General features: G+C 50.5%; 1 protein-coding gene across 4 annotated transcripts in view; it reads left to right on the forward strand.

Annotated features, from left to right (window-relative positions):
- Trak1 (trafficking kinesin protein 1) overlaps nucleotides 1–18,744 on the forward strand; it is a 104,254-nt gene that overhangs the window by 7,706 nt on the left and 77,804 nt on the right. For all 4 annotated transcript variants that reach the window (XM_036193997.1, XM_036193992.1, XM_036193995.1 and 1 more), the window contains exon 2: nucleotides 17,789–17,983. Coding sequence is in view for 3 of the 4 variants with exons in the window: in XM_036193992.1 (XP_036049885.1) it covers nucleotides 17,789–17,983 (195 nt within the window). In the remaining variant the exon portion in view is untranslated. The remainder of the gene's footprint in view (nucleotides 1–17,788; nucleotides 17,984–18,744) is intronic.

Consider the following 18,744-nt stretch of genomic DNA (forward strand, 5'->3'; position numbering starts at 1 on the left):
ATCCAGTGTATGGGGAGCATTGGCTGACTGCCCTTCAGGGAGCTGTCATGCATTTTCTCCTGAGAAGCTGCCTAACCTCCTGCAGGCAGGAGCTTGGACTGAAAGCATAGGGCCCTGGGGCAGAGTGGACTGTTCACAGTGGTGGCTGTGGCCCTTACTGTCCACCCCAGGCCGGTCATCTACTGACCAACATGTTCCCCTCTCTACAGCACCTGTTAAGAGCCTGGCACTGTGCTGATGTGTGGAGATGTGCAGGTAGCACCAGTGAAGGCTTTACATTGGCCACTGTAGCTACAGCATGAGGCCCAGGGCGCTGTTTACAGTGGTCCCACCAGCCCTTGTTTGCACCCCCCTCCTCTCTTCCCACCCTCCCTCCCCCTTCCCAGTTCCTCTTCATCTCCCTCTTGCTCCCTCCTCCCATCCACCTTCCCCACCTCCCTGGCCTCTCTGGGAAAATGAGGGCCGGCCACAGCATCCCAGGGCTCTTATTAGCTCCACTTCCAAGGAGACTCGGGACGTGAGTTCACTGTTCTGCTCGTTGGTATTACTGTTGTCACTGTCATTGGACACAAACTAGAGCCGTCTGGGCAGAAGGAGCCTTTGTTGAGAAGTGCCTGTGTCAGATTGGCCTGTGGACAAGTCTGCGGGGCATTTTCATGATTAATGATTGGTGTGTCACCCCTGGGCACATGATTCTGGATTGTGTAAGAAAGCAGGCTGCACAGAAGCCAGGAGGCAGTGCCCGCCATGGTCTCTGCTTAGCTCCCACCTCCAGCTTCCTGCCCTCACTTCCCTTCATGATGGACTACAACATGGACGTGAAAGGCATGTAATCCTCTCCTCCTGCAAGTCACAGTGTTATCACAGCAACAGGAAGCAAATGAAAACAGGTTTCTCCAGACTTTTGGTTTTTGCCCACTGGGAGCTCTGCAAATACCCTGGTGTGAGGGCCATCATCAGGCCTGGACCCATTGCAAACTGAGGCTGAGCAGACTGTCCAGCCATTGGTCTGGATGAGGAATCCTGGGAGAAACTGTTATGAGTTATTGTGTGAGGGGACCCCTGAGGGTATCCCACACATGCAAGGAAGCATGCTGGGTAGATGCAGCAGTGGGCTGAGCAGATGCACGGCATGTGGGCGTGATGGCTGCGGCCAGTAATTCACAACCCAAATGCTGCATCCACATGGAGAGTTTTATTCTAATAGAGAGATGAAGAGAGAGATAGGAAAGAGAAAGAGAAAGAGAGAGAAGAAGAGAGAGGTCAAGAGTGTACACCTCATGGGAGGAAAATCGAGAGTGGGGAGTAGGGAGGGGCAGAGTTTTTCCTTAAAAAGAGGCTTTTACATCAGGATGCAGGGTGGGGTCAAGGGGCGGATCAGAATATTGACAGAAACAGAGGTGGCATTGGAGACACAGGCTATGGTCAGACAAGGTATGGAGGTTCAGAATTCAGAACTGGTCAATGTGTGGCTGGCAGAGGCCAGATATGATCCTGTTGCTGCTGAGGAGGCCCTGGAACTGAGAGGCAGGGATTCTGTGGTGTCAGGTGTGAGAGGGTGGCTGCAGTCCGGATGACTGGCTGAACTTGGTAGAAAATACCAGAGGAGGATGAGTAGACCCCAGTGAGCCCGGGATCTGGACCTACAGGACGATGGGAGTCTCTAGTAAGTAAGACCTTCTCTGGGCCTATGAGACAGAGACCTGGATGCTGGGGAGAGTGCAGGACTCTCACTCAGGGCTCAGTCCCAGCTGGACTGGCCCAGGTGCCTCCATATAAACCTGGGCAGACTAAGCTCCTGAGAGAGAGGGAAGGAAGGCAGGCCTTGTTTCTAGTGCCTTTTGGGGTGCTGGAGATGGATCTCAGGGCATTGTGCTCTGCAAGCGAGCCACACACCCCAGCCCTGGGTCCACGAAGACAGGTCCTTCCTGCAACCCCTCCCACAAGCCTGAGCCTGTGGAAAGACAGCTTTGCCAAGGCTGCCCCCACTTGCAGACATCTATTCTGGTTTGGGTTCCTTGGCTCAACACTAACAGCTGTCCGTGTGTACGAGGACACGACTGCTCCAGGTGTGGTGGAAGGGAAGTTTTTATAAACAGGAGGGAGAGTGCAGCCAGAGGCATCTGAAGAGTCCAGAACAGGGAGAGAAAGTAGCAGACTGGACTTGCCTGGGGGTGGGGGAGGAAGAGAAGGAGAGGACCAAGAGAGAGACACGACCGAAGAGGCCAAGAGAGGAAGACAAGCAGGAGAACTCTTGGCCTGAGTGCTTTTATGGGGCCCAGAATCTGGGGGAAGGGAGGCCCATGAGCTGGAGAAGTTTAGGGCACAGGTCAGGAAGAGAAGAGCTGAGAGGAGCCAGGAGGCCAGTGTTTGCTTTGGTATGCTAACAGGCACTACAGTCAGCCATTGTCCCGAGTTTCTTTTTAACTTGTCACTTAGGCAGGTGTTTTTTTTTTTTTTTTTCTTTTTGGTGTTTGTGCACAGAGGAGACATGAGCAGAGCCAAATACGCCTTGTAGCTGGTGTGGAAGCTTTGTGTTCTCACCTCCTTCCCAGGCCTATGATTGGCAGTTAGGCTGCAGGATGGGAGGACCCTGTGGGGCCGTGAGGGTGGTGCTGCAGCGCCACCTAGTGGGTCTGTAAAGCACTACAGTAGCATTCTGATAACGCACACTCAGCATCTCCGAGAAGGGGTCTGTTGTGAGGTAGTGAGTGACCTGTTTGCTCAGGACACACTGAGCCATAAAAGCATGCTTACATGGACCACATCATGTGTAGTGTGTGCTGCTTCACCTGCAGGAAATCAGCAGAGCACAGAGGGGTAGGGAACAGAAGCAGGTTCTGTCCCAGCAGGCTGTGAGGTAACAGCCTACGATGACAGGCAAACAGGTGACCTTTCCCAGGGACAGACACCTCCAAGCCCTCTACTTCACTCAGCTCTGCTGGGCCAGAGAAGTTGGGAGAAATGAAGAGGGCACAGCTCCGATGGCCTTGAGCAGGAGTTGGTAAACCTCTGAAGGGCCAGAGGGCATTTCAGGTGTGTTGGCCAAGTGTGCCATACCCTGCAGCTCAGAAGCAGGGCTGGCGGACTGGCTGTCAGAACCCATCCTTATGAGAACAGGCTGAATTTCCAATGGGATGTGGCTTGGAGACCTCCAGCCTAGCCTGTGAAGGGCAGATGGGTAGCTGGCACTCACATCTTTTCTTGTGACCAAATGCTGGACACCTTAAAGGGGAAGCGTTGATTCTGGTTTTCGGTTTGAGAGGTGCAGTCTGTTGTGGTGGAGTGGGAGGCTGCTTGTTCATATCCCAGTGGATCAGGTACTCAGCTGGCTTTCTCCTGTTCCTGTCTGTCAGTGTAGGACCCTTTCTGGTGGGATAGTGCTGCTTACATTCGTGATGGATCATCCCTCCGAGTCAATCCTTTCTGGAAGCATCCTTACAGAGGCATGGGAAGGAAGGCCTCACTGATGCCCCAGACTCAGCTAACCCAGTCATCCTGACCAAACGAACCGCCCCAGACCCCAGCCTTAACAAGAGAGATCTCTGTTGAAGCCAGATGAGGTCCTAGCCCCACCCACTCAGCTCTGAAGCCACACAGTCATGTTGTACTCAGGTGTGTGTCACCTGGCTCATGGCATCCTCTGCAGAACCACGACACAGGCACCTCGAGAAGCTGCCTGGCATTGCATGCCGCTGGCACAGATGGCAGCTTGACCTTCAGGACAAGTCATCCTGATCTCTGTGGTCAGCACAGCCCTATCCCGGGATCTGGCAACCTCCTCCAGGGCTGGAGTGCGGGCTTTTTTCTGGCTGTTTGTGTTGGAATTCTCACACAGGTACAATTTATATTCAGACACTCCATCCATATTAGATGTATAGTATTGAGTAGCTTTCGGTGTGCTTTGGGAGTAGGCAGTCACTTTTACAGTGTTAGGGCATTTTTAGCACCCCCACAAAGCAACTGCATAGCCTTTAGCCATCCCCAAATCTGCCCTGCAGGATGGCTACATATTGACTGTGTTCTCAGGGCCCTCTGAGTCCTCTGTATTGTTCTTTGTCTGTTTTTGTTTTTTGAGACAGGGTTTCTCTGTGTAGCTTTGGAGCCTGTCCTGGAATTAGCTCTGTAGACCAGGCTGGCCTTGAACTCACAGAGATCCACCTGCCTCTACCTCTTGAGTGCTGGGATTAAAGGTGTGCGCCACCACCACCCCGCTGTCTGTATTGTTCTTAATGCTGATGGGCTCACTGTCTGGGTGGGCAGAGCTGAGTGGGGGATGCTGGAGTGCATACTCATAGCTTTCTGGTCTATACCTGAACTGAGTGATGATGGCACTGAGGAGTGACTTTGAGATTTGCCCTTGGGTTGGGAACATGGGCTTAGTCACTGACAAAGTGTTGCAACAAGGACCTGAGTTTGATCTCCAGAACCCAACAGCTGGACACAATAGTGCACATTTGTCTTAGTGCTGGGGACACAGAGATGGGCAGTTTCCTGGGGTTCTCTGGACAGCCAGCCCGCCCTGCTCCGCGAGTCCCAGATCAGTGAGAGGCCTGTGTCACAAAAGCAGATGACTCCTGAAGAATGACAGTCAAGGCTGACCCCGGCCTCCACAAACACGCACACAGAGGAGACAGAAATTCTCCCTTCATGTCTGCCATGCTCTGTTCTGAGGTTGGGTTGAAGCCTGGTTTGAGTACCGTGGACTCAGGCCACAGAAGTTGTTCTCACTCTGTGGGTCTTCTGTGTTTAGCTGCACAGTGTGAGGTGGGAATGTTCTGCTGTGCAGGTGACCTCACTTTGCTGTTTTGAGAATACCACTATTGTTCATTTAGCGGAGTGTAGGAAATAATGTAGACCAGCAGTAAGGCAGGTAAGAGCCCTGAATGGTGGAGCCACCCCTGGGGCTGTGGTTTCTCAGGGTTTTGTTCTACTAATAAGGTGAATGTCTCCAGATTTGGCATTCAGCTGACTCCCATTGTCCCCCAGGCAAGCTCACACTGGGAGGAGAGGCTGGGAAAGGGTGTGGGCCTGATCTCTGCCAGATGCTCAGGAAGTTTTTGTTTTGTTTTGTTTTGGTTTTTTGTGACAGGTCTTATGTAGCCCAGATTGGCCTCCAATTCTCCATGTAGTAGAGAATGAACTAGGTCTCCTGATTGTCCTTCCTCCACCTCCCAAGTGCTGGGATTATAGACATGTGCCACCACGTCCAGTGCATGTGGCCCTGGGCTCTGACTCTGGGTCTTCATGCATGTTGGGCAGCTGTACCTATTGAGCTATGTCTCAGCCCAGCTCAAGCGCTCTTACAAGCTTGGACTCATGCCACAGATACCAATGATTCTGTACAGAGCTGCAGTGACTTGAGAACAGGAAACTTGGTCCAAAGCCCCACATTATCACTGTAAAGCCCAAGAGGAGGGCTGGGGATGTGAAGTGACTCACAGATACTTGTCCTGCTTTGTTCTGGGTCACTAGGGAAGCACGGTTCACAGCTAGTCATTTAATGGCTATTAGCAAAAGGTGAAGTTAGAATGTTTTGAACAGCAGCTTCACCTGATACTACTTATTTCTCTCTGATGTGAAGAACTTGCGCTGAAGATGGGCAGTGTAAGTATCAAGACCTGAGTTCAGTCCCTAGAACCCACATAAAAAATATCCGGGGGTGCTAGTCTCTGCCTGTAATCCTAGCTTTGAGGACAGAGACAAGCAGGCCCTTGGGGATTGCTGGCTAGTCAGTTTAGCTTAGCCTGTGGGGGACCAGGGAAAAGAAAGAGACTGAGAAACTCTCAAAAAACTAGGAGAAAGAGTGAAGACACCCATGACCCCTGGCCTCCATAAGCACGTGCACACACACACATACACACACACACACGCACACACACACACTCCCTTTGTTTATAATTAGCATTATCAGCTCTGGAATCTCAGACTTCTCCACTGCTCCTGAGCCTTCTGATGGTTTGCCTTCATGCGGTCTCCCGAGTCATCGCCTCCGTCTGCTTCTCTCACAAGTGAGCCACCCTCACTTCTTTTAAAAATGAATTTATCATACACACATACATACACTGATGTATTTATTGTATGTATATGTGTGCCATGCCAGTGAGTGGAGGTCAAAGGACAGTTGGAAGGAGCCAGGGTTCTATTTCCACAATATGGGATTGAATTAGGCGACAGACTTGGCAGCAAGTGTCCTTACCTTCTTCGGGCTCCCCCAACCCTCACATCTTGCCTGGCCTGTGAGCAAAGCCTCTCCATCCTGTACCTGTTGGACAGTAGAAGAGACACCCTGTTTCATAAGGGACTGCCCTCATCCTCAGGGAGGAAAGGTTGAGGAATCCTAGCAGACCGGTGTGGGCAGTCTTCACTGATCTACTGTCCTGTTCACGTTTCCACGTGGCTGGCCATGCTGTTTTGATGTTTTCCTCACTTGCTGGTAGCTGAGGACCTGAGGTTTCAGGATGGTGGGCACCGAAGAAGAGGCTTGGCCCACACTGAGATGGCTCTGTACTAGCTTCATCTGTCTGTCATAAGCTGAGCTGCGTTCCTCTGAGTTCTGTGAGCCATCCAGGCAGATTTAACTGAATCCACAAGTGGACTGTGGGAACCCAGATTCATCAGTCCTTGGCTAGAAGCACGGGTAGGACTCTGGGGCTTGCGGCTGATATCTGAAATTGAGGGGTGCATTGTGGGAATCAAACCTGTGGTATGTGGGATCTAATGTTGTCTCTAGGCAATGGAAACCTGCACTAAATCCAGGGACCCTGGCTGAGATTGGCTGTAGCTTGCTTGTAGCATGGGGAGCGACCCTGCATGCCTAGGTTGGAAGGGGCTCCCATGAGCCAGTGGGAGAGTGCCAGGGAGCAGGGCTTTATTCCATATCTGTAGGATCACCTTTAGTTTTGATTTTAGATTGTGTCATAATTGGACAGAGCTAGGCTCACTGGACAAAGTCAGACCCACACAGCTTAACTGAGGTCTGTTTATCATGAGCCACGGATCTGGAGTGTAGACTTCAGTGAAGGTTTAAGTCGATTATAGACATGTACTGCTGTCAGAGCCATTGTATCTCCCTCTTCTATTACTGTGTGTAACTTCTTCATGTCCTTGCCAACTCCTGGCATTATTGCCTCCTGTTTTCATGTGTGTATGAGAGAGAGTATTATAATGCATATTTGCGTGTGTATGCTGTAGTGTAGATGTAACCGTCTTGTTAAATAAGAAACACAGAGCCAACTGCAGAGTTAAAAGCCAAGAGGTCAGAGCAATTGCTGAGAGCTCAAAACCTTACCCTTCACTGATGCTCTGTCTTTCCTCTCCGCAAGAGAGCTAATTCCTGTGTCCTGTCTTTTTTATAGACTTTCTGTTCTGTTTTCTCATTGGTTGTAAACCCAGCCACATGACCTCGTCACTGCCTATCTATACAGACCTCCAGGTCTTCTATGGTTGGTATTGAGATTAAAGGCGTGTGTCACCATGCTGGCGGTATCCTTGAACACACAGAGATCTGCCTAGCTCTGCCTCCCAAGTGTTGGGATTAAAGGCATGTACCACCACTGCCCAGCTTCTGCTATGGCTTGCTCTGATCCCAAGGCGACTTTATTAATATACAAATAAAATCACATTTCAGTACAAATAAAATATCACTATATTGTAGTGTATATTTGTGTGTATATGCATGCTTGTATGTGTGGGCACATGTGTGTATGGGTACACTTACATGTGTGTACATTCATGTGGAAGCCCAAGGTTGATGTAAGGAATCTTCTATTGATCTTCCACCTTTATTGAGGCAGGTCTCTTAATCAAACCCAGAGCTCACTGATGCAGCTAGTCTCCCTTGCTCTGGGATCCCCTGTCTTCTTTTTGCCCTGGGCTTGAGGTCTCCCCACCAGTACTTGCCATTGGATTCTAGCCATTCTATTTGTATGTATTATCTTTGAACAAGGGTACTTTTTTTTTTTACAAATTGTGTTAAAAATACATATTTGTGAATGAACACTTTTTTTTTTTTTTTTTCCCGAGACAGGGTTTCTCTGTAGCTTTTGGAGCCTGTCCTGGACTAGCTCTGTAGACCAGGCTGGCCTCGAACTCAAAGAGATCCACCTGCCTCTGCCTCCAAAGTGCTGGGATTACAGGCATGCGCCACCACTGCCCAGCTTGAATGAACACTTTTTTTTTTTTTTTCTTTCGGTTTTTCGAGACAGTTTGTCAATGTAGCTTTGTGCCTTTCCTGGAACTCACTTGGTAGACCAGGCTGGCCTCGAACTCACAGAGATCCTCCTGGCTCTGCCTCCCGAGTGCTGGGATTAAAGGCATGTGCCACCACTGCCTGGCCAAATGAACACTTTTAAAGCATATCATTCTGTACCCTTTCTGCCTCACCCCCCTTAAGTTGGCAGTTCTGGGGATTGAACCAAAGGCCTCATACATGCTAGGCAAGCACTCTATCATTGAGCTACAGCCTCGGTCCTTAATTCTGTGCCATTAGTGCATTTAAACTACTGCACACCCACCACTGCCTGGTTGTTGGACATTTTCACCACCCATAAACAGCCATGCACTATCATCCATCACCTAGCGACAGGATTGCATCCAGGGAAATGTATCAATAGCCGATTGCATTGATGTGTGGGCCTTCCAGGGCGTGCTTGCCCACAGTAAGCCACGACGTCACCAGCATGAGACCATCTGCTTTGCTTTGGGCGTTTTGGAGGCGGCTTCTCAGCAGGTCCCTCCTCCTTCCCTTTGCTCTGCTCTTCCTGCCTGCTCTGTTGCACAACAAACCAGCATGCTCACGTGGACCACGCCACATCAGTTGCCCAAGGTCGACCTTTAGCCTCACACTGGAAACCCTGTTTCTAAATGTGACTGAGTGGGTGGACTGTCTCAGCTCAGCTGCTTGACAAGGGTACGTATCTTAGGCCTGTGTGTGTGTGTGTGTGTGTGTGTGTGTGTGTGTGTGTGTGTGTGTGTGTGTGTTGGGAATGGTGGGCAGATCCATGTACCTGAACTAAGCCACTGCTGGTTTTTTGGATACTGAGTTCTTCAGGTGTTTAGGCTGCAAACATTCTAGAGAATTCTCCAGCGTCATTAGTTTCTCTGCAGCTCAGCTTTGTTGGCCTTTGCTTTCGGTTTCCTAAGTGTTTGTCTGTCCTGTTCTCTGGAGATCCTCCTGGCTGCTGAGAGCACGGAGTACCTCAGACACTGAGTCCTGCCTTCTGTCTGGTAGCTGCTCAGCCCACAGCTCACCCAGCACCCTGGGGCTCTGAGGCCTCACTCTCCCCTCTGTCCACTCTTGTTTCTCAGCCTGTGACATACTTCCAGGTCTCCTGCACTCAGGGTCCAGCAGAGCCTTGCAGTTGTTGTGGATTAGCAGGTTCTAGAAGCTGCTGAGACAGCTCAGGAACCCGTGTTCAGAAGGCTGTGCTCAAGGCCCATGTCTGGCTACTGTTTTGCTGTGTAGTATCACAGCCTCTCTGGGCTGTTTGGTGTCACTGGCTGAAGTGGTTGAGACAGTAGATAGCTCTGATGGTCCCCTGTAATCTGTGGAGTCACAGTGTCTGTGCTATAGAAGATAGTGTCAGTGGCCTCAGTGTGTGGTCCCAGGACTCCAGAGCCGGGGATGGGGGGTGTTCCATGCTACCCTGCAGTATGCTGGATAGAGGAGGTCTGTCTTCAAAACAGGCAGAAATAAGTGATTGAGACAGTTCTCCAGAGATGCTTAGGCAGGTTTCCAGAGGGTCCTGAGATGAGAATGCTCTAGGTCATCAGATACTGATTGCAGTCTCATGCATTTCCTGCACTGTGTGGCGGCTATATGTCTTTGGGTCTGTGTCCTTTCATCCTTACAGTGTCAGGAAAGTCCAGTGGTTTCCAGGCCTGTGTGGAGATGAGGGGCCTGTGAAGCTTTGGCACAGTGAGGTCGATAACAGCCCATGCCAAGGGTGGCAGGCTACAGAGAGGGCAGCTGTTTCCAGCCAGCTCCTGGGAGTGGACCTGGGGCCAGGCTGGCTCATTCCTCACCATTATGGCCTCAGGCAAATTTGATGGGTAAGCTGTGGAATGGGGAGGGACTGGGAGGAAAGGTCAGAGACAGATGGAAGCTGGCAGTTCGGTCCTGTTTGTTGAGTGGCCCTTGCTTGTCACTCACTGTTCATGTAGCTGTGACGTACTCCTGAGGTCTGCAGTAACGTGCAGGGTAGGAAATCTCTGCAGACAGACTTGTTTAATTTGGCCCTCGAGTGCTTAAAACTTCTAAATTAGTCTAGCAGTTAGAAATCAAGGGACCTGAGGGCTGGTGAGGTGGCTCAGTGGGTCCACCGCCTGACACCAAGCTAGAAGACCTGAGTTTGGTCACCTTGACCTATGTGGTAGAGGAGAGAACTGATTTCCACCCATGTGCACTGTGGCGTGTATGTCCCCAAATACATAAATGTGAGTTTAAAAATTAAAGAAGTCAGAGAATTTTGTGTGAAAAGTTCAGATCCTGAGTCTCAGAAAACAGCATTTGGGGGACAGAGAAGGGCTGTGGGTGGTGGGTACCCCAGAGGAGGCTCTGTAACTCCTGTGGCCTTTCTGTAGCTGTTCAGAATCATTTCTGGTGGGCAGAGAGTGACGTCCTCGTGCTATAGTTCTACAGGTAGAGAAACTGAGTCCAGATGGATGAAGATGGAGTTTGGATGGGGTTACAAGGTAGAGTGTGGCAGAACAGCGCTGGAGCCCCTTTCTCCAGAGTGCTTACCCACCCATACAGGGTTACATGAGGCTGTTTTCAGAGCATGTTCACCCTGTACCCTCTACCTGCCCTGTCTCAGCCTCCCCACCTCCAATCACCAGCTTTGTCCTTACAGTATAGGGTCTGGACAGTTCCATTTTAGCTTTTATGTTACCTGCACCTCTCCAATATTATGGATCTGTATAAAATCTAGGAGCTAAAAATGGGAGAAAAATGCAGGGCATTTGCCTCTCTGAGACTCCCTTAATTTGTTCTCTCTGGTAGTCTCTAGTTGCATCCATTTTCCTGCAGATGGCAGGACTTCATTCTTCCTTATGGCTGAAAAGTGGTCCAGTGTGCATATAAAGTCACTTTCTGTATCCAGTCTTCTGATGCTGGGCACCTAGGCTGGTCCCATAACTCAGCTATTGTGAATGGTGCTGCAGTCAACACTGATGTGCAAAGATCTCTGGGGTGTGCTGACTTGGAGTCTTTTGAGTGAACATGTAGAAGTGGTTGAAGCTGGTCATATATTCGGTTTTGTCTTGTTTTTTTTTGTTTTTGTTTTGTTTTGTGAAACCTCCCGACTGTATTCTCGAAGCCTTGCTATAGGCTGGATGTCCAGCAGGTGACAGTGTAGCACTGCTTCTTCCCCTTTGTCCTGGAAGGCTTCCTCTTCCTGCCCCCTCGGTTCCTTTTTTCTACCTTCCTGGTTCTCCCTTTTATCCCTTCCTTCCCTGATGTTTCCCCTCGCCTGTGGATCTCCATCTGTGGGTGGCCACCCCAGGGCAGTTATGTGCTGCAGGAAAGGGGCTCCTCCCCACCCCTTTTTGTTGAGAACCTGACTTTTGTTTTGTTTTGGTTTTTTGAGACAGGGTTCTATGTGTAACAGCTCTGGCTGTCCTGGAACTCTGTGTAAGCCATGCTGGCCTTGAACTCACAGAGATCCACCTGCCTCTGCCTCCCGAGTGCTGGGATTAAATGTGTGAGCCACTACACCCAGCTGTGAGAACCGGGCTTCTAAGTTTCTCTGAGTTTTAAACTTGAATGCTAATTTAGAACCATTGTCTCTGCTGTAAGAAAGAGGCACCTGGGTAGGTCACCTCAGCACAGAGCAAATCCTCGGGTGGAGGGGCTCCTTGAAGCCCCCTCTGAGGGTGTGGATTCTGTCTGAGTCCCTGGGAATGGAGAAAGCCACCTCTGTAGACTGAGATTCCTGGAGTGCCCTGCACCCTTTCCTTCCTCCCAGGAAACTCTGAGGGGTGCCCTTGTCTTAGAAGGTGGATCACTCCAGACCTTAGGGCTTGGGGATCCTGAGGTATCATAGGAGCAGACTTCCATGGCAGGCATGTCGGCATTTCCCCAGGACTTGGTACTTCCACCACCCTGTGACACTCTTTCCTAGTAGATAGAGCTGGGGACATGAGATGACCTCTTCAGCAACGGCTGCACCAGGAGGAGCTGGCGCTTCATCCTGGGTCAGTGGGTGAATGAGAGGCATGCCACCCCTGCTGCCCTGGCTTCCCTTTGTTTATCTGAACACTTCCAAGCACTTTGAGTTTTGAAGCGACAGACGTCCTCAGGGCTGTTTGAGGTTGGGCCTGAGTAGCTCTTGGCTAGGGGGAGGAGCTATGGAGAAAGCCCTGCCTGGCATGTTGTGTAATTGTGTATGTGCTGAGCACTGTGGTAGCCTGGGGAACTGGTCAGGCAAGACTTCACAAATACAAGCTGGCATTTGAGTGACATTTTAGGGTGCAGTGTTGGGGTGGGGAGCCCTGAAGAATGGCAAGAGGTTGGCCTGTCTTACCTGACCAGAAGCTAGAAAAAACAGCAGGGGCTGAGCTGGGAAGAGTGGTTCCGTCGTGGGCTTGGGTGCTTCATCAGAGGCAGAGCCGTTCATGGATTGTGACCCTTAAGGCAGGCCTGTGGTGATAGTTTGTGATCTAACAAATAAAGCTTGCTTGAAGATCAGAGTGTGGAGCTAAGCCACTAGTTAGCCATGGAGGCCAGGCAGTGGTGGCACACTCCTTTAATCCCAGCACTTGGGAGGCAGAGATCCATCTGGATTTCTGTACGTTCAAGGCCACCCTGGTCTACATGAGATTAATCCAGTCTAAAAGAGAAACAGAGGATGGTGATGGCCCACACCTTTAACCCCAGCACTAGGAAGGTGGAGACAGGAAGGGATATGGCTGAGCAGAGAGGGGAATATATGGCAGAAGACAGGAACTCATTGCATTCAGTCTGAGGATTCTGGAGACAGGATCTTGCCCCCTTTCAGCCTGAGGATTCCTAGAGGTAAGAAGTCTCTCTGGTGGATGGCTGCTCTGCTTCTCTGATCTTTCAGCTTTCACCCTCCATATCTGACTCGGGGGTTTTATTGTTAAGATTAATTAGGATTCCCATACACAGGCCTTCATGTGCTTCTCCCTCAAGTCTACATGGAAGATGCCGTGTGTGCTCGCCTCACCTTGTCCAGGCACTCGGGGCTGCTGTGACCATGCCCTGGCATTGCCTGTGTGGCTAAAGATGGCTAGTGCCTGCACTGGGCAGGTGGCAGGGACACAGCTTGAGTCTCGTCCTTGGCCCTCGAGGGGATCCTCTTCTACCTGCCTCCTGGTGTGATGTTATGGGAAATCCCAGGTTTCACTGCATGCTTCCAGAGATGGGCAGCTGTGGCAGAAGGATCTGTGTTAGCTGCTGCGGAGGGCACTGCTGCCACCTGCTTAGTCACGTGACCCTGACTAACAAGGTCTTCCGTGCTCCTGGGAATCGGCTTCTTCACCTATGAAGCTGAGCAAATAGAACCTTGTCATCAGTTTCCAGGTGGGACAGTCTGCAAGTACCTGGCTGTGGGTTTCGGGCGTTGACGACATTCCTGTGGATCCTGTGTCCCTTCATGCATGTGTGTGAGGTGTGTGAGGTGTGTATGGAGGCCTGAGAAAGCCTTGGATGTCATTCCTTGGACGCCTGGTTTGTTGAGGCAGTCTCTCACTGGCCTAGAGATTACCAAGCAGGCGAAGCTGCTGGCCAGCAAGCCTCAGGGACCCGCCTGTCCCTGCCTCCCCAGAGCTGGGATGACAAGTGTACACTGCCACACCCCAGCTTTTTTATGTGGTTCCTGTCAGTTGACCTGGGGTTTCCTTATGCATGTATGGCAAGCAGTTTGCTGACTGAGCCATCCCCCAGTCTCAATCCTGAGATTCTTGGTAGTTCTTTATGCTACATTTACCCACCCTCAGACCTTGGTGTGTCTTCTCCAGCCAGCCAGCACACTCCTGCCCATTTTCATAGGAATTCCGCAGAGCCTGAGGCCAAGGAGAGATCCCTGGCTGCCTACACATGACCTTCATGATTGATTTTCTCTGTTTTGAAGGCAACTGAAGCCTTGCTTATGTCTAGATGGTTGGCCACATTACAAAAGGTCAAATGCCCTGAAGTTTGAGAATGCGTTTGGCCCTGTCCTGGGAGGTAGCTGAGCAGCTGACTCTCCACGCACCCCGGCTCTGTCCTCTTCCCCACAAACAACATGGAGACACCAGAGGGCGGCAGCCTGTCATGTGGGTGTTGCTGGGGGAAATGTGTCGGTCCCTGCCCACTCTCCCGCAGACAGGCTTTTTTGGAGCAGCGGTGCAGCGCTGGTTTAGTCAGAGCTGGCTTAGCCAAAAGACGCCACTGACTGGCAGCAGCCGTCTTGATCCCAGCTCCCCTTTCATACTGTGGCTAGGAGGAGCCATCACTGTGGGCCTGTGTGGACAGTGTTTCCCTGGGAGCTGAGCAGGAAGGGGAGGTCCTTGTATTGAGGACATTGGGCTGTCACTTTCTGAGGGCGGTCATGGCTTCTGTTCTCACAGACCTTCCTTTGGACACAGCAGGTCTGGTCTAGGCTTTGCTAGTTGAGATGCCGAATATGCTGGGCATGACCCTTCTCATGTTAGGCAGAGAAGCCCCTGCACCCAGATGCAGACATTCCCCCTCCACAGGGCTGAACCGTAGCCCTGAAGCACCCTCAAATCCCCATTGCCTTACTTTCCAATCGTTAATTCTTCTGAGCACTTTGAGAAACCATGCTGGCTCTCTGCATGGCAACGTTCTGCAGTGAGGTTTTACAGATTGAACTGAGTGGGGTGGTGCAGGCTGGGGGAATCTCGGGGTGGACAGCCAGGCCCCTGCCTGAGAGGGACAGCTCATAGATGATTTAATACACTTTGAGGGAGCTGTAGGGCCACCTCATCAGGAACAAAGGAGCAGGGTTTGGCTTAGCCTGACCTGTGCGGTACCTGCCTCCCCACCATGTCACTGCCTTCTTCCATCTTGCCTTGGCTGCTCCAGGGGGAGGAGGGGAGGCCCAGCCTAGCTGGTATTCTCATGTGGCTCCCTCCTAGTCACTGGTGCCAATCAATCATTTCTTCTGAGTGTGTGGTCAGGGCTTGGCTGTTCCCCTTTAATGGGACTCCCCATTTTAGCAGTACCCCCTTCAGCATCTCCACTTCCCCATGTGGCAGGTGGTTTCATATTCCAGAGTGTTCCCTCCCCTGCCCTTTCCACCTGGAGCACATCAGAAGGTGATCGGGCCTCATCTTCACCTTTATCCAGGTTCCCACATTCCTTAACTGTCCACTCAAAGTGTTTGCTAACTTTCTGATTGGTTTTTCCCAGCGGAAGACTGATTCTTAGTGCAAAACCCAGAGTTCATTGCCCTCCCTATTCACAGGAAGATAACTTGGTTCCGGGTTGGCAAGACCCCTCCTGCTCCCAGGGCAGTTTACTGTTGTAGGCTCCTGCTAACAGGGCTGAGCTCATGGCTGATGCCAGAATTCCATCATGTTGATTCCATCATTATCTGTCCTTGTGAGTAAGCATGGAGTAGAAGAGTCTGCAGGGTACTATGGTCTGTGTCCTCATTCCATGTGTCACATGGCTGAACTACCGTTTAATTAAAAAGACTGCTTGGGTGGAATGTGGTTATAGTTTGTTTGTGCTCTAACAAATAAAGCTTGCCTGGAGATCAGAGTTCGGAGCTTGCCACTAGAGGCTAGGCAGTGGTGGCGCACTCTTGATCCCAGCACTTGGGAGGAGGAAACATTAAGTGCTATGGCTGGGCTGAGAGAGTAGTGACAAGGCAGGAGGAGACAGGAGCCTGGGCCCCTTTCAGTCTGAGGCTCCCTAGAGGTAAGGGGTCTTTCTAGTGGCTGCTGTTGTCTTTTTAAAAAATTTCCGCTGGCCTGCAGCTGGAGGGAATTCTGTTCCCTCAGGCTCCGACTCTTTCAACGCTATGAAGGGAACTTAACTAAACATCTCTCTATCTAAAGAACTCAAGATTCAAAGGTTAAGGTGGAATTCTCCTCAGAGAGGCTGAATAACAAGTAGCTCACCTCTTCTCCTTGCTCTTGTCATCCAGAAAGCCCTCATGCTTCTCCTCGCCCCTCCTTATAAATAAACCCTTCTCCACCTGGCTTCTCCCTGTCAGCTAGTTGCTGACTCAGCATCCTGATCACAGGTGAATTTTATTTAATCAAACACATCTTTGCATCATTAAACAAATGTTCCAGAGCATAAACAAAGTAACACACCTTAAAATAATATTCTACAACAGTTAGCTACTCTGCTTCTCTGATCTTTCAGCTTTCACCCCAGTATCTGACTCCAGGTTTTTATTATTAAGACCAATTAGGATTCGTGCTACAGGTGGGCTGTGTGCAGGAGGTTCACCGTCAGTTGGTTGTATTTAGACTCGCCGTGGAAACACACCTCCAGGGATGTCTGTGAGGTTGTTTCCAGAGAGGTCTCACTGAAGTGGGAAGACCAGCCCCGATGTGGGCAGCACCAATCCATCCACTGGACTGCTGTGCTTCGAGGAAAGCAGAAAGCCAGCCTCGCTCCAGTGTTCTCTCATCTCTGCTTCCTGAGGGGCTGCAGTACCACCAGACACTTTGTGCTCTTGTCACTGTGCCCTGCCTGCCACAGTGGACTGTGTCCCCCCAAACTGTGAGCCCAAGTCAGCCCTTCCTCTTTAGGTCGGCTCCTATCAGGGGTTTGGTCAGAGCAGCAGGAAAACTGCCCACCATACCATTCCAGGCCTGGCTACACTCCCACCTGAGCACAGTGGAGATGGAGCTGTGGGGTTCATGGGCAAATCGAGGACCTGTGTGTGAAAGATTGCATCGCATAGCCAGATGAGATGAGTGCCATCGTACTCAGAAGACAGAACCTACTCACACAGTAATAGTTCTGACAAGGCACTGTGAATATAGGGAGCAGTTATGGTCTAGCTGTGCCTAGAGGATGGTGGACACAGGAGGGAGCATTGTGTGTCTGGGAGGATGGTGGACACAGGAGGGAGCACTGCACCTTTTATTTCATGGTGTTGGGATCCTTCAAAATCCTCTCTACTGGTTATTTTGAAATATACACTTAGTGGCTGTCGGCCACATTTACTATATGTACTGGCTAGTTTTTTGTCAACTTGACACAAGCTGAAGTCATCTGAGAGGAAGGGACCTCAATTAAGACAATGCCTCCATAAGATTGGATTCTATGCAGGTCTGTAGAGCATTTTCTTTAGTGATTGGTGGGTGGGGGTCCACTGTATGTAGGGTCATCCCTGGGCTGGTGGTCTTGGGTTCTATAAGAAAGCAGGCCGAGAAAGGCATGGGAGGCAAGCCAATAAGCAGCTCCCCTACGTGGCCTCTGAATCAGCTCCTAACTCTAGGTTCCTCCCTGACTGCGTTTGATAATGAACTGCCATATGGAACTGTGAGAAATATAAACCCTTCTCCCCAAGTTGCATTTTATCATGGTGTTTCATCACAGCGATAGTCACCCTGACTGAGACACCATACTGGGATGTACAATGTTCAAACTGTGCTCAGTATCTACCTGTACCCTTTGTCCATCAGACATGCCCACCTCAACAATTCTAAGTCTTGAGAGTAGATTTCAAATTAGAAAAGATCCCTGATGTGTCCTTGCCTGGATTTTGCCTGTGGCAGGTGGTTGACAAGACATGAGTGATAGTGTCTTCCTTCGCTCCCTAAGACCACACTTACGCCTCCATCTTCTTCTCTCTAGACGTGTGTAACAGCACCAACCTTCCAGAAGTTGAGATCATTAGCCTGCTGGAGGAGCAGCTGCCCCATTACAAGCTAAGAGCTGACACCATCTACGGTTACGACCACGATGACTGGCTGCATACACCTCTCATTTCCCCAGATGCCAACATCGACCTCACAACCGAGCAGATTGAAGAGACGCTGAAATACTTCCGTAAGTAGCTGGCCCCTTCTGTGGGCACAGCAGTGTGATGACCAGTCCTTCCTTGCTAGGGCCCCAAGTCAGGTCCGCCATGAGTCACCATGACATCTGTAGAAGGGTGGCCAAGGGGGATGTGGCCTGAGGAGTGGGTTAGCCTTATTAGTGGTCTTCTTGATCTGGATGAGTAGTGGGGAACCATGCAGAATAACTTAAAACTATTCTCATCTCCCTTTGTTTCTGTTTTTAAAAAATAATTATTTGTTATATTTATTGTGCATTATTTTGTGTTTGTCTGCCTGTCAGTATGTGCATCATATTGCATGCAGTGCCTGAGAAGGCCAGAAGAGGGCGTTGGATGCTCTGGAACTGGAGTTACAGATGGTTATGAATCACTGTGTGGGTGCTGGGAATTGAACCTGCATCCTCTGCATCATTTCTCCAGCCCCATCATTTCCCTTTTTACCTACATGGGGAGTGAGTCTGTCTGTATTTAAAAGCAAAAGTCACAGGAAATTGAGGCAGCTTCCTCCCATAGCAAGACATGGACCAAGGTTGACTGGCTAAACTGGAATTCCAGGAGTCAAACCATTGCAGCATAAAGTTATGTCACTAGGTGGCAGAGCTGCTTCCTGGTGGGTGAACTTCCATTTAAGGAGGGCTCAGAGATGTAGGAAGGAGGGAGGGAGGGGGAGAGAGGGAGAACAGTGTGTTGGCCTGGTGCTGCTGACAGAGGATCGTGATTTTAAAAGTTAATATTTAATGTTACTAATGCT

Source organism: Onychomys torridus, chromosome 7, assembly GCF_903995425.1.
Source record: "Onychomys torridus chromosome 7, mOncTor1.1, whole genome shotgun sequence".
Classification (NCBI taxonomy): Eukaryota; Metazoa; Chordata; class Mammalia; order Rodentia; family Cricetidae; genus Onychomys; species Onychomys torridus.